This window comes from Pezoporus wallicus, unplaced genomic scaffold (genome assembly GCF_028554395.1).
Source record: "Pezoporus wallicus isolate ANWC-B61680 ecotype Strahan unplaced genomic scaffold, APGP_CSIRO_Pwel_v1 contig_8047, whole genome shotgun sequence".
NCBI lineage: Eukaryota > Metazoa > Chordata > Aves > Psittaciformes > Psittacidae > Pezoporus > Pezoporus wallicus.
In genome coordinates, this window is record NW_026639548.1 from 2,758,050 (window position 1) to 2,772,117 (window position 14,068).

At 49.7% G+C, this 14,068-nt stretch overlaps 1 protein-coding gene across 1 annotated transcript in view; it reads right to left on the reverse strand.

Annotated features, from left to right (window-relative positions):
- Window positions 1-6,396, reverse strand: part of MMP17 (matrix metallopeptidase 17) — a 61,477-nt gene extending 55,081 nt beyond the window's left edge. Inside the window, exon 1 of the mRNA XM_057414930.1 lies at window positions 6,238-6,396. Within this exon, the coding sequence (XP_057270913.1) occupies window positions 6,238-6,366 (129 nt within the window). The 5' untranslated portion in view covers window positions 6,367-6,396. The remainder of the gene's footprint in view (window positions 1-6,237) is intronic.
- Between the last annotated feature and the right edge of the window lie 7,672 nt (window positions 6,397-14,068).

Sequence of the window (14,068 nt, forward strand, 5' to 3'; positions counted from 1 at the left end):
AGGTGGTTTGGGATGGGAGCCCTCAGGAAGCTGTGTGGGGGTTAAATGCCCCCACCGTGGTGTAGGACAACCTCTGCAAATGAAGGCAAACCTGTGGATGAAGCATTCCAGATCTCTTTATCTCCCACTTGTATTTTGGATGAGGAAAAGTTTTGTGCTGCATCTTTAAAAAGGGATGTTTGTAGCGGACCGCATGGGACACACTTGAATTGCAGAGCACCCCCATGCAGTGCCTGGGCTGTCGGGTGATCTCCACAGCCGGGAGCTGAACCACAGGAGGTGCCAGCCGGGGTTTGTTAAATGACAAGACGATACAATCCAAACATGTCCATCACCTTCAAGCACGGACCTTGTGACACAGGTAAAATTGCTTTTGTCCACCCAAAAGATCAATATTGTCAGGATGAAATAATAGGTCAGGCAGTGTGAAGAACTCGGCCTGGCCACTGACACTCAACAGGCAGGAACTCCCTCTTGGAAAAACGATATTAAAAGACTCCTGAATATGCTGCCGCTTTCCCAATCACTGCATTTGGACCGTTCTCACCAGGAACTGTAGATCATCTCCAGATTTCCTGGAAGAATGATTTCCTGTGCACGTGGTTTATTCTGATGCAGAAAATTCCTCAGATTTCATCAAGTTCTTCGCTATTAAATCATCATGCCAATCAAACTGCCAGAGTCCCGTTTGAAGACCACACTCCTCAGCAGACATCAGCATTTACTCCATGTCAGTCACGGCAGGACTTTGCTCTGAACAAACCCGTTGTCAAAGGCAGTTTCTCACTGAGCTCATCTAAAACTCTCTGGTCCTTCAGCAGCTTCTTTCCCTCAGCCCCCTCACGTCTGCTTTGTTTTGCACTGGATTTAACTTTGCATATGTGGTTTGGTGTGGCTTTTTTTAACATAACATCAAATCTCTTAATTCTCTGACCCAGAAATCAGAGACAATCCTCATAAAAATCCGGGACAAAGAAGATGCAGCTGCACACACAGAGCAGCGAGAGCTTCTGAAACTCTCAAATCTACCCATTTAAAGTGATTTTGATTAAAGAAAGCATTTTGAGAACTGTTGCTGTCAGATCTCGGGTTATTTTGAAAGCAAATCCTTGGCTTTCAAGTGCAGCTCTACGCTGAACAAGACACTTTAAAGAGCAACAATGCACTGGTCCAGTTTTACCCGAGGCAGTGATTCACACCCGAAACACAAGAGCTTTTCCCTCCCACACCGTTACCTCCAGGAGGATGATAGGACCCAAGGCCCATGCAGGAGACATGCCAGTTCTCAGAACATCCACAAAAAGTCTCTCTCAGCCACAGCCTGACCTTTCCCGGAGCCGCTCAGCCCATTGCTGCAGCACTTTTGCCAATGAGTAAGTAATGAGGAATCAGCGTGCGGCCGCAGCGACAAGCCAGAGCGAGCCGCCACTGGCGCTAATGACCCTGCAGGGACAAACCAGGGTGTTGCTGACATCCAAACCCCCCTGTTTGGTGGTGACATCACCCATGTCCTCAGTGGGGTCAATGCACGCGGTCCCACCGGTGAGTCACACCCGGACACCAAACCGGGAGAGCCCCGTGGGATGCCAGCAGGGGATGGGGACGCACTGTTTTCTCATTGCTTCTTTGCAAGTTTTAATGAGGGAGAGCAATGAAACCTCACAGGCAGAGCCAGGCAGGCACACACAGGCAGCAACCTCCCTCAGGAGAGCCCCAGGAGCTTTTAGGGGCAAAAGGAGGGTATTGAGGTACAGTTCCATCACACACTGCCACCAGGGATAGTGCGGTCTAACTGGGGGGGGGGGGGGCCTGCCAGCCAGGAGCTTCTTCTACCCCTCAGCACTTCACTGCAGCACCCAAGGAAGAGCAAGGCTAAGGTAGGAGCTCACCTATCCATTCCCAGTGCCAACAGTGGGGAAGTCCCCAACAACAGCAGGATTTCATACACCTGCTCTGAACCCTTCCCAAAGGCAGAGTCTCTTTAAAGTAGGTAATTTAGCTTAACTACACTGGGTAATTCACACAGTTGGGCCCACAAAAGCAGCCAAGCCCAGGAGGAGATAGCATTACTGTATCTGGAGGTCTGGGGTGCTCAAATCTGAAAGGGAAGTGGCAGTTCAAACCTGCCAAGGCTTTAATACCTGATTAAATGCTTTTGCAGAAGCCTGTCTATGTGAAAGCTTCCAGCCAGCCTTTTGTCAAGCCAATTTAGTTTGCATTGTACTTTGGCTTCATGAGGTACCTTAAATGTAACCAGCAGCACATTTATGTTCTTTTTAACAGGGTAGCTTGACTTTCTTGGAGGGAACTTGTGGACCTGGGCTGGCTACTGCTCTGTAGAGGAATGAAATGAAGTGCTTCAATATCAGAGGGACCAAGCAAAGCTCCCCTCTCTAATGCTGTTGGCCAGAAGACATTGTTTAGGGAATCCAGTGAGCATTTTACCCTGCAGGACTTGCCATTCCAGAAGGCTGAATGAAGCTCCAACTGGGATTATCTATTTTTAATTTCCCCATTAGCAGAAACAGAAGGTTACAAGTCTGGTATTTGCTCCCGGTAGAGGGAACAGGCTATTCACATAAAAGGATTTTACTTTCAGAGGGCCAATTATCCAAAGCATTGCACCAGGAGTTAAGCCACGTCTCAGGGACACAGTTCCTGATCCCAGGTGTTTAAATGCAGCAACATAGGAGAGATCCTGGCGGATCCTGGAGCAGGTGGGAACGGGAGGTGGCTGGACTGGAATGTGTAGCTGCATGTGGGCATCTGCCAGCCACAGCAGCAGGATGCTCCTACCCTCTGCAGGCAGGGAAAGCACCCCAGAAACAGCAAGAAGGAGTCCGTTCCCCAGTCATGGGGTGGCTTTTACTCGGGAAATTGTCACCTGGGAGACGTGGGGCAGACCCACAGGAAACTGTGCTCCTGCCCTCCGCACTCCCTGATGTGCTGACACAGAGGAACCTCTGTCTGTCGCCCTGGCCCACCACAGCCAGTCGGGGGGGTACAGCATCACAGGGCTCTGTGCCACCCGGGCTCTCCTCTCAAGTGTATCCTTGTCATTCAAATGAGAAGCTGCCACAAAGGCGAGGGCCCTGCCCTGAACAAAGAGCCGCTTGGGACGCAGAGGGGGATGCGGGTCCATGGTCTCCACCGATGAATGCAAATGCCTGCATCTCCTGGGAGCAACTTCTCTGGGAACGACACAGAGGGGCTTTGTGAGCGGGAGGCTGAGAGAGGCATCAGTCATACGCAAGCCCCCAGGAATGCCCAGCAAGCCTCAGCTGAAGAAACGCCTGGGGGGCACACACAGACCTTCCCCATCACCCCTGACCACACAGTCAAGAAAGAGCAGCTCAGGGTCTGGTTTTTGCACCCGTGCTCTTGCAGCCAAACTTTCCTGGCACTCCTGCATCCCTTGGGCACTGATACCAGAGCCTATGGTGACCTCAGTGATGCTACCACCACTCAGCACCAGGGCAAAGCATCTCCTTCAGGCAAAGCATCTCCCCTTGACAGCCAGCTCCTGTGCAAACCAGCAGGTCTCCAAGTCAACACCCTCAGTGCACAGACTCCAGCTTGCCAGCTCTTCTGAACTTGAAGGCAGACCTTCCTTCTGCCCTGGTTCAAAGCCCAGCGAAGTGAGAGCTCTTACTACCCAGTTACTACTAACATATACAAAGCTTTTGCTGCTTGCCCCCCCCCCGAGACTCTCGAACTCAACAGCCATAAAAAGATGCAATTTGTGAATGCAGTGAGGAGGGGTTGGGGGTTTACTGTAAAGGCAGCAGGGCAAAATGCTAAGTAGTAAATCTCAAAAGCAATGCACTAAAATCAAAGGGAACACTCAAGTCAAGCTCCCTTCCATCTGCTGTTTTATGCTCTCTTTGTTAGAGAAGTTAATGGAGAACAATAAAAACATTAATAATCAAGTTAGATTTATAAACTGGGCAGGATATTCCACTGGTAATGAAATCTGGAGAATCATTCAATATTATATTGCTTTGGACAGCACTCTAACAAGAGCTGCCTCTGAATTATAGCCCTCTTTCATTTTGCTGAACTTTAATTTGGCCCAGCATCACAGATTTGTTTAACACAAACCTATAGTGGGACTGCAGCAGAGGATGCAGCTTGGAGACACGGTCCTGCCCGCGCTGAAAGCTGCATGGGTGTGAGGGGGGGGGTATTAGGGATGTAAAAGCTTGGTTGATGTTGTGCTCTATTTACTGCAGAGAATTGCTGGATATCATTTCCAAAGGTTAGTGGAGCTTTCTATTGCTCTGGTTTCACGCTTCCTAGTTTTCAAATATTTGGTTGAAATGCATCGCAGAGCTCTAATTCCTTAGTTACTTCATCAAGTGGGTATCAAATAATTATTCTTAAAGTTCTCACTTCCCACACAGTGGTATTTTCCTGACCAACACCTCTGAAAATACCTGGTGATTTCTACTCCCTGCTGCTCATTAGATGGCATAAGCACAAACCTGCTCTACAATCAACCCCTTCGTAACTCCACCAGCACCATCTTGAGCCAGAGAGATGTATTTGCCCCAGAAAGCACACCCATCAGAGGGAAGAAAACACCCAGACACCCATCTGGCATCATCTGTTCTGTACTTCCCAGCCTAAATAGAGCTTGGTCTTAACATAGGACACCATAATTCCCCTTCTCCTGCAGTTCACTTCTGCACTGTTATCACCATCCCCAGCAGCTTTTGCCTTGCGAGACTAGCACAGCTCTTCAGCGTGGTTTTGAGCTACTGCTCAAATCCAGTCCACACAAGAAGGTACCTTAACACCTGAAAATTGTTAGAGGTAACTAATAAACCCCCTTGAGTATTAACATTTAACCTGTAAAAGCTGAGTGCAGTATGTACAGTAGCAAGGTTAAAAGCAGGTCAAAGATGAAGTTTGAGTCAAAGTCACTGGAGCAGAAGACACTGATTTGCGAGCTGTTTGTATGAAATATTAATTCCAGCTTTAACATTTGGTTATAGAGGAAAGCAAGTGAACCATAACGATGCAGATGTACCTTATTCTCCTTACATCTCCTATTCAGCTAGGAACCGATGGGGAATGATGGGCTTTGTCCTTCCCAGCAGGTGTTTGAGCAGGAGCCTGCAAGCCAGAGCACGCACATGGTGTCGGAGGCAGTGCTCTGGCGCACTGCTCCGTGCGAGCCCCGCTCATTAGGTAACCCTGCCGTGCTACAGATCCATCCTCCCGCTCTCCTTCACGGCAGCGCTCTGAAATCCATTGAATTTCAGGGGATTTCTCCAAACTGGTGGGTCCAGCCTCAGGAATACCCACCCATACCCAGCCACAGCTTTTCAATGTGGTTTCGTGCGGTCATGGAGCTTCTCTAAGCTACAGCTGGTAGCAGATACAAGAAACTTTTCCTCCTCCAGGAGCAAAGCCTCCATCTCTCCCCTCAGAAGCATGAAGCTGCCGGCACCCTGACCTGGCAGGGATGTGACCTGCGCCCTTGCTGCCTGCTAAAACCTGTCACCTCACGGCAAACCGAGCAGGCACCTGTAAGCGGAGAAGCAGGATCAAGAGGATGCCCACCCTGTGGGGACTACTGCAATGAAGTCAACCCTTGCCTATCACCAGCACAGAGCAGCCCCTAACACATCCCCCAGTGTGTCCGAGTCCTCAGGGATCACTCGTACTCCAAACGTGCCATTTTACCCAGCTTACTGGCAGGAGTCTGTGTGGCTCCACAGCAGGCAGGGAGCCCTTGGGAGAGACTCAGCCCTTTCTCAGCGCCTGAGAACTCACCATCCATGTGTGAACGCTGCTGGGGCCATCACATCGGGTGCTGGGCTGGGGGAAAGCTGAGCCACCGCGCCGGGGTACAGGGGGGCACAACACGGTGGGCTCAGGTAGCACCATGCACTGGGTGCAGGGGATGTGAAACGGTGCAAGGGGATGCGTGGTACAGCGGCTACAAGGGAGGGGGGACACCGCTTCAAAAGGGCTCCGTGCAGTGGGCACTGGGTGCGGGAGGTAAATAGACCCTTTCGCGGGCGCGGTGCAACGAGAGGCACCACGGAGAGTGCTAAGGGGAAACGCGGGGTGAAAAGAGGCACCGAGCAGAGGGTACAAGCCGGAGGGCACTGGCTGCGAGGGGGACACCGAGCAGCGGGGGGCTCCGCAGAGCGTTCCCAGCGCCGCAGGGGCCGGCGATGCCCGGAGGTGGAAGGAGCGGGGTGCGGGTGGGAGCGGGTAACTCACAACTCCCCGGGTGATGTCTTCCGCCGCGGGGGTCGGCGCCGCCGGCGCTTCTTGCCACACCAGGCACAGGGCGACCACGAGAAGCATCTCTCGGCGGCGGGCGCGGGGCCGGGCGGCGGGGCTCAGCATCCCCCCGCGCCGCCCGCCCGCAGGGCCCGGCCCCGGCCCCGCGCTGGGCTCCGCCGGGCTCCGCGCTGCATCCGCGCTCCCGCCCCGGGCTGTGGGCGCCGCCGGGGAGGGAGGCGCGGCGGGAGGGTGGGCTCCGTTCCGCGTCCGCGCTGCCGGGGAGGCTCCGCTCCGCGCTGGGTTGCCGGGGGGGCTCCGCCGCCGGGGCGGCTGCGGGGCAGCGGGAGCGCGGTCACATCGTCCCGCGCCCCGCGGAGCCAGAAAGTTGCTTCGGGCGCTGGCGCGGAGCAGAGCACGAATCGGCGGCTGCTGCTGCTCGGGGCCGCCGCGGCTCCGCCGCCGCTGCCATGCACCCCTCTGCCTCGGAGCGCCCGGTCAGCGGAGGAGGAAGGATGCTAATGAGAGAGGCGGTGTTAAGGCTCCAGCGCGGAGGGGGCGGTGCAGCGCGGTCTGGGCGCGGAGCTGGGCAGCGCCGAGCACCGGCCCCCCCGCGGCTGCGGAGGAGCGCGCAGCACCGAGGGCAGGTTGTGTCCCCTCCCAGCCTCAGGTTTCCGAGACGCTTCTTTCTAAGCATCGAAACGTCTTTCGGTTCCATGCTCATCCTCCGAGTTTTTAAGGCGCTGCGTTAAAGACCGGGTGGTTGGTGCGTCCCCAGCTGACAGCGAGTCTCAGCGAGACAAATGTCTGGCTTGTCCCCATAAAAAGCATAATGGGATCCTACGGACTCTGCAGCGTGCCCTCCCCCGAGAGCCGTGAATCTGCCACATGCTCTGACAGGCCAGATGGCAGGGGACACCCTGACATCTCCAGCTCCTGCCAGTTCAGGATGAAAATACACTTCATAGCATCTGCGTTCCCCAGTTCCTATTAGCACATTAATATACTCAACAGCTTTGGAAATGATCTTCAAAGCTGTTTTAAAATGGAAACTGTAAATGTACTCTTAAAAAGAATAAGAAATGCAAATAATGAAGAATTGGCGGAGACGAAAAATTGCTTCTAGGTGCTGCTGATATTGTAATGGACATTGATATGACACCTTCTGCACAAACAGATTAATTCAGCAACGAACCATAGCTGCTCCTGGAGATATTTACTATCAGACAGGACTAGAGCAAAGCAGTAAAGGAAGAATGAAGAAATCTTTGTCCAGAAGAAATTGCTTAAAGAGAAGTGACAGGGAGCCCTGGCTTCCTGCAGGCAAGTTCATGCTACTCTGCGTTCTCATGAGCTGGGCTGAAATTACTGCTCCAACACCAGAGAAATCAGAGGGAAACCCTGGATTATGAGGCTCAGAGCCTCACCAAACTAGAGGTACCTGTTATAGCTCAAGAAGAGTTCTCATTAGTAGAGCAAGGTTGAGCAGCTTAAAAAGCACATCAAAGCCCAACCTCTGGTTCCATACATGCAGGGATGGGGTTTCTGCAGGGCAGGTGCTCCCCATGCCCAGGTGCTGAGTAATAGGGTTGGCAGCTCCCACTGATCATTTAATGTCACTTTGGGAAGATGCCCACAGCCATCTCATTGCAAAGACCCATCTCCCCCTGTGTACATCCCTCTCCTCTCTGCGGGACTCACTCCTGCTGCTCTGGCCTCATCCTGTCCATCCCACAGCTGCTGCTGCTCTCAGGGGAGCTCTGTTTCTTGCTTCCAATAATGTCACACTGACCCCGATGAGGATTATTACTTGCTCTGTTCCAAAATCCACTGCTCTGAGCAGAAAGCAGCAGCCACCCACCACCTCTCAACCTTTCCTGGGTTTTCCAGTGGAGAAGCATTATTCCAGGCAGGCAGGTCAGCCTGACACTGCTTAACAACATCACATGTAGTAATTTCCTGCTAAGCAGCTCCAGAGTCTCTTGTTAGGGATCATTTTTGTTGCCAGTTGACTTGTCTGTGGGCAGATAAAAGCAATCCTTGGTACGAAGGCAGAGGAAGCAGAGCCACACAGGGCTGCGAGGACACTCAAAATCTCAGTTTAGGACAAGCCTGAAGCCCTTGGGGAGAGCAGCTTCTGCACTGGCAGCCTTGACAGGCAGCTCAAGTTCACCGACATGAAACAGGTTTGGGGTTATCACTGACAGCACCTGGAAATGCTTTCTAGGGGCTTGGGGCTCTCTTATCACTGCCCAGCACAAAAAGACCAGGAAGTCTGCAGCTCCAGGGCTTGGTCCTACACCACATGCACAGTGCCACCTCTCCCGTGCTGGCCACATCCTGAAGTAGCAAGGTTACCTCAGCTCCTTCCTCGTGGTTCTGGAAGATGTTGAACACTGCACCCTGACCTTTAATCCCATTTTGCACATAAAGGCAATGAAGAATAAAGGTTCATCATGGGCAGCCTGAAAGCTGTTGGACCAAAAGATAAAGGTTGAGCCCACTCCAGTTGGAGGAGTTTTGCTCTTAACTTCAAGAGGTCAAGATTTTAGGGCATGTGCACCAGTTTTACTCTCACCTCCTGGGTCATCCTCTCACAGCAGCACATCAGGGACAAAATCTTCACAGTTTCCATCAGACCGGGCATTTTAAGCAGATTGACAGCAGGGTAAATGGAAAATGCTGCTCTATGTCAAATGTACTTTAATCCTTTTAGATTCTTTCCTGTGGCATTAAATGTAAGAGTGCACTCATGTTCACCAAATGTACCATACTAAAACTTGCCTATTGCAAGAAAATACTTTCCCCACAGCCATTTCTCACATCCATGTATTACACTGTATGTAACTGCAGAGCTCTGGGTGCTTGCAAAATGTTTTGCTGCAGCAGACTCTGCCCAAGCTGCCAGCTCCATCCTCCCATTGAGGAGCACTGTGCAGAAGCCCAGCTTCCCACCAGCATTCCCTTGCACAGCCTCCTGCCTCCAGCATATCACGAATGAGTTTCACTCTGATTGGGGCAGACCAGCTTTTGGTGGAGCAGATGGTCAGATGTGCTGAAGCAACGCATCATCTATTCCTGGTAACAGCCACTGTTGGGGAGCACTGTGACGTTAGGATAGCTGCAGATATTATGGGAGCCACATACAGCACTGCCCAAATCACGATTCTGAATCTCCTTTAGCACCAGTTGCTCTGCAGCAGATGGGAACAGGTCCCCAAGAGATGGGCTTTTAACCCTGAGCTCAGTTAGCAAGGGCTGGATGGACTCCCTGCTTGCTTGGTTCAGTTGCTCACCAGCACCAGGGAATTTTGAATTGCTGGTGGTCAGGACAGCTTTGACTGCAGCTTCAAATGCCCAAGTGCTGCCTTGGCCCCGCCTATGAGCAGCAAAAGGAGAGGTGTGCGTGTAGCTCTCCGCTGCTGAAACAGGGCCTTGAGTGATCAGCATCAGGGGCAGTGTTTCAGCTAGTGTAAAGGTGGATGGATGGGCAGCACCCTCAGTCCTACTCATTGAAGCACCTCGGTTCACAGCTCAGGATCACCACTTGCATCCAAACAGCTTTGGTGTGGGCTTGGGTCCAGGGCTGTTATCTACTCATCTTCCTCCAACTGGGACTGGAACAGAGCCACATGACAGGTAGGAGCTGGAGAGTTTTCCAGATCCGGCTGAGATCTCCAAAGGAAAACAACCCAACACAAGACTCAGAGTTTTCAGGTGGCTGAATTTTCCTGCCTCTGACTTCTACAGTTGTCAATACATGTTCTGTTTCACCATCTGCCCAGGTATTAGTTATTAGCATCTGTTGTGACAGCACCCGAGAGCCAGCCTTGCACCACAAGAACCTACAGTGTAAGTAATTATATATGCTGGATGAGTAGATGCTTTGTCCATACCCTAAGGCTTCTTAAACCAATGCCCAGCATATTTATAAGCATCTTTAGCATGCATTTATAAAAGACAAGATGGCAGATTTCTGCTTGTTAATCAAAAGATGTCACAAATTACAATACCAAAAGAGTCTACAATCATGTACAAACAGCAGGGAGAGATTCTTTAATAGTTTAATTTCATTGCACGAGACTTCCTCCTCCAACAAAACACTGCTTGATCATCAAGGCCTGAAGAAATATCAGAGAAGCTCAAAACCCTCAGACTGTTGTAGGATACATACTATAAGTGTATGAATAATCATGCTGACATCACTCTAATGAAAGGAAGGTAATGAAAGTACATCTCTTCCTCGAAAGGTGGAAGCTGTGCACAACATAACGAGGCAGATTGCATGGATGCTCCTTGCAGCTATAGAGAGCTGAGTTAGGCAATGTGAAGAACCTACTTAGAACAAACTGAACTGTGAATATGTTTTCCTCTCTTTCCTTTTCAGTCAATAAAAAGCCCTACCTCAGTGACACAGGTTTAACCCCATGTCTGTGTCACAAGAACAACATGCGGGTAGGCAGAGTTTTTGTGCCATTCATTACCCAGGAGAGTTGCTGAATAGAATTTATTTAAGGAAGGAACAGCGTGATGATTTTAATTCTGTTAAGTGTAGCTTCCAAAATGCATTCTTTATGCTTCATTTGTTGCAAATGAATGACTCAGTTAAAACAGCATTTCAACACGTTTTAGCCAAAATATTTGCTTTGCACAACAACAAAACACAGATAACTGGAATCATCTGTAAGTAAGAACAAGCAAATGGAGAGACAGAGCACAGCACTGTTTATAAAGGTACCTATAGTCTTTTTTAGCACAAAACTTCAATGCAAAGCAAGAAATGCTAGTAAAGCTGATTTGCAAGTTTGCGTTTCCCTGATCTGCCCGTTATTGCCCGTGTTTGGAAGAACCTGTAAACAAGCACTCTGTATGCCTTTCCTTTCCACAGCCATTCCAAACAAAACGCACATACTGAAGGTATTTTCACCTTTACGCACTAAGATGGCAAGTATGAATCCAAAAAGTCATTATCTCATAACTGCATACACCATGAGCAAGATGAAGATTTTCCCTCTCAGTGTCTTCAGTATAATTAGCATGTATGACAACATTCAGGCTATTTAATTTCCCAATTACACACCTATACTGAAAATACCCTTTGCACTGAGTATGCAGCAGTTCTTATCAGGAGGCACTGGATAACTTCTTCTGCCCTGTTATATCACTGCAGATGCTCATGTTTTGGCAAGTTGGGAAATGATAATTTTCTGCCCTATCAACCAGGGAGACAGAAATCACAGCACTGCAGGAGCGCGGGGCCCAGGCTGACGCGGTTCCCCTTCCCTGGGAGCAGCTGCTCCGACGGCACAAACAGCATTCCCAAAGGACAGCCACGTAGCACGGGCTTCTTGCTGAGCCCAAGTGATGAATCAGTTGATGCTGTGAAGTCCGAGAATGAGGACATTTGTGATATTATCCTGCTGTTCTCCTAGAGGCTTTGGTAGCCATGGGGAAAATCAGTTACTGGAATCTAATCTGCTTGCTTGTAATTAATATTGCCTAGAAGCTACTTATTTGCCTGCCTACTTTCAGGACTGCTGGGTGACCAGTGCAGACAAAAAAGTAATCAATTATTCTTCTGAGACCAGAAGAAGACAGCCAGTTACCTGTGTTCTCTATTAGTCACAGGAGGCTTCGAAATCTTTCTTTTCCATGAGCAGAAAAAAAGAATAGGGCATTTACAGGTGGCATGGGAGCATACAGCTGGTTTGCTTCCTTGTTCTCTGATTAAATAAACAACCTGCTGACATTTCTTCAATACCTTACATGAAAGGAGGGAAGCCAAAGTTAGAAGGGGTGAGGAAACAAGTATTTTCCTTCAGGTCAGGGTTCTGGAGGGGAGGGATGTTGCAGAGATGCTTGCAATGCTCTTGGCTGCAATAGTCTTGTTCTCCACATATCTGGTAAAAAAGATCTCCAGCATCTCATTGGTATCCATCTGCCAGTTCCAGCTCTATAGGCCAAGGCAGTACTAACCACATTAGCTCATCCTGCTTCAGTCTACTAACAAAGCTTAGACCTCTCTAACTCAGTCTACAGTCTAAATCTTGCAGGTTCTCTCATGTAACACCTGAAAAATGCAGCCTTCCCTAGGCTTCCACACAGGGGCAGCTCTCCCCAGATCCTTTTCTCCACTGCTGTAAAGTCCTTTTATCTCCCTTTGCCAGTCCTACAGGTATGTGTATCCAGTCTGGTTTCAGAGGTGTTTTTCCAAGCCTATCCCTTTGACCATCTCTCTGCACTCCTCTCCACGCCGCTCTCTGCTGAATTCTGTGTATCAGATCAAACATAAACTGCTCATCTTTATTTCAAAGGCTTTCATTGTCAACCCTGCTTTGCCTTTTATTACTCATTTAGCAGCAAGAAATCAGCTCCCCTCTCCAGCTGACCATGAAACCAGCCTCTCTTTTCCTCTGCTAGGCTCTCAAACAGTCACACTCATACTTTCTTACATGCTGGCCCTTCTGCCTGGGGATTTTTGCTTCTAAGCAAACCCAAGCCAACTCTGCTACCCTCCCTTTGCCTATGAATAGATCCTATAAGATCAGGATCCCACAGGTACGTTTTTTCCAATGCAACTATGCTCCAACGAGTTATAGTTTCTTTCAGCTCCCTTCCTTGCAGTCACCCCTTGTTTTGTGTCTTCTCCTGAGTAACAGCACTCCATTTCCCAAGTTTGTGAGACACCTAACACGAGGTCATCTTAATCTACTGCCCCAGTCCCTTGGCACTACGGTAACATCACTGATGGCTACAACATCCAATTACTCAGCTCACAGCTGCATTGCCACTGAGCAGACACCATATCACACACCACTGGCCACTTCTGCCTCCTCATTGCATCCTGTACTTCTCACAGAACACTGCTTAAGGCATTAGCAACCATGAATTATGAAACAGTACAAAAGAGGCACATGTTCTCTTGGCTTGGCTTTGCTGCAAGCTTCAATGCAGCAAAGCCTCCATCAAGATCTTGCAATAACGACCCAGGCAGAAGGATGGGCTAGACTGCCATACTAAAGCAAACTGAAGTGCAATTGTCTCCTCACCAGCAGTATTCCCATCCCCATTCCCATTGCTTTTTAATAACAACATCTTTTCATGCGCTGTCTTGTTTAAGCGATAGAGAGAAGTCCAGAGGTTAATTAAAGAGAAATAGAACATAGTCCTTCAAAATAAAATCCCCAAACAAAAAACAATCAAAAAACCCAAAACAAAAATAAATTAAAAGCTAAAACCCAGCATTTGGAGTTTTGCAGTTGAAAAAAAGTACTGATTTTAACACTATTTGAAACCAGCAGACGGTCCTTCGGCTTAGGAAAACCACGAGGCCTTTGACCTGCTTTTCTAGTGCTTTAATAAGTGTTTGTGCTTCCTGTCAGCCAAGAAGAGAGCAAATTATGTGGCATACATCAAGAGCCAGCAATCCGTGGCATGCACACGTACGCTGTACCCTACAGAGGCAGATCGGCACTTTAGCAATGGCACATCTCGTCAGTTAAATCTAGCTATATATCTTCTTTCCACGTGTGACACGTTGATTGGCAGCCCTTCCAGAGACCTGGCTCAGACATCTGGGGGATTTTGCTGGCAAGGTCAATCAAGCTCCTAATGCGATGCTTTCCATCAGAGAGTCATGGGTGAGGAGTACCCAGACCTCAGCTGCTTGCTGTGTTGCAGTACCTCCACCTGCAAATGCTGCATCAGGGTTGCTTGCCCTGATCTCTAGGCTGTTCCTCTTCATGGTTTACCCCAGAATTGTTCCTCTGCCCAACCCTTCTTATATACACATTCTGTAAGCTCCCTGCAGTCCCCAGTAGATGGGCTT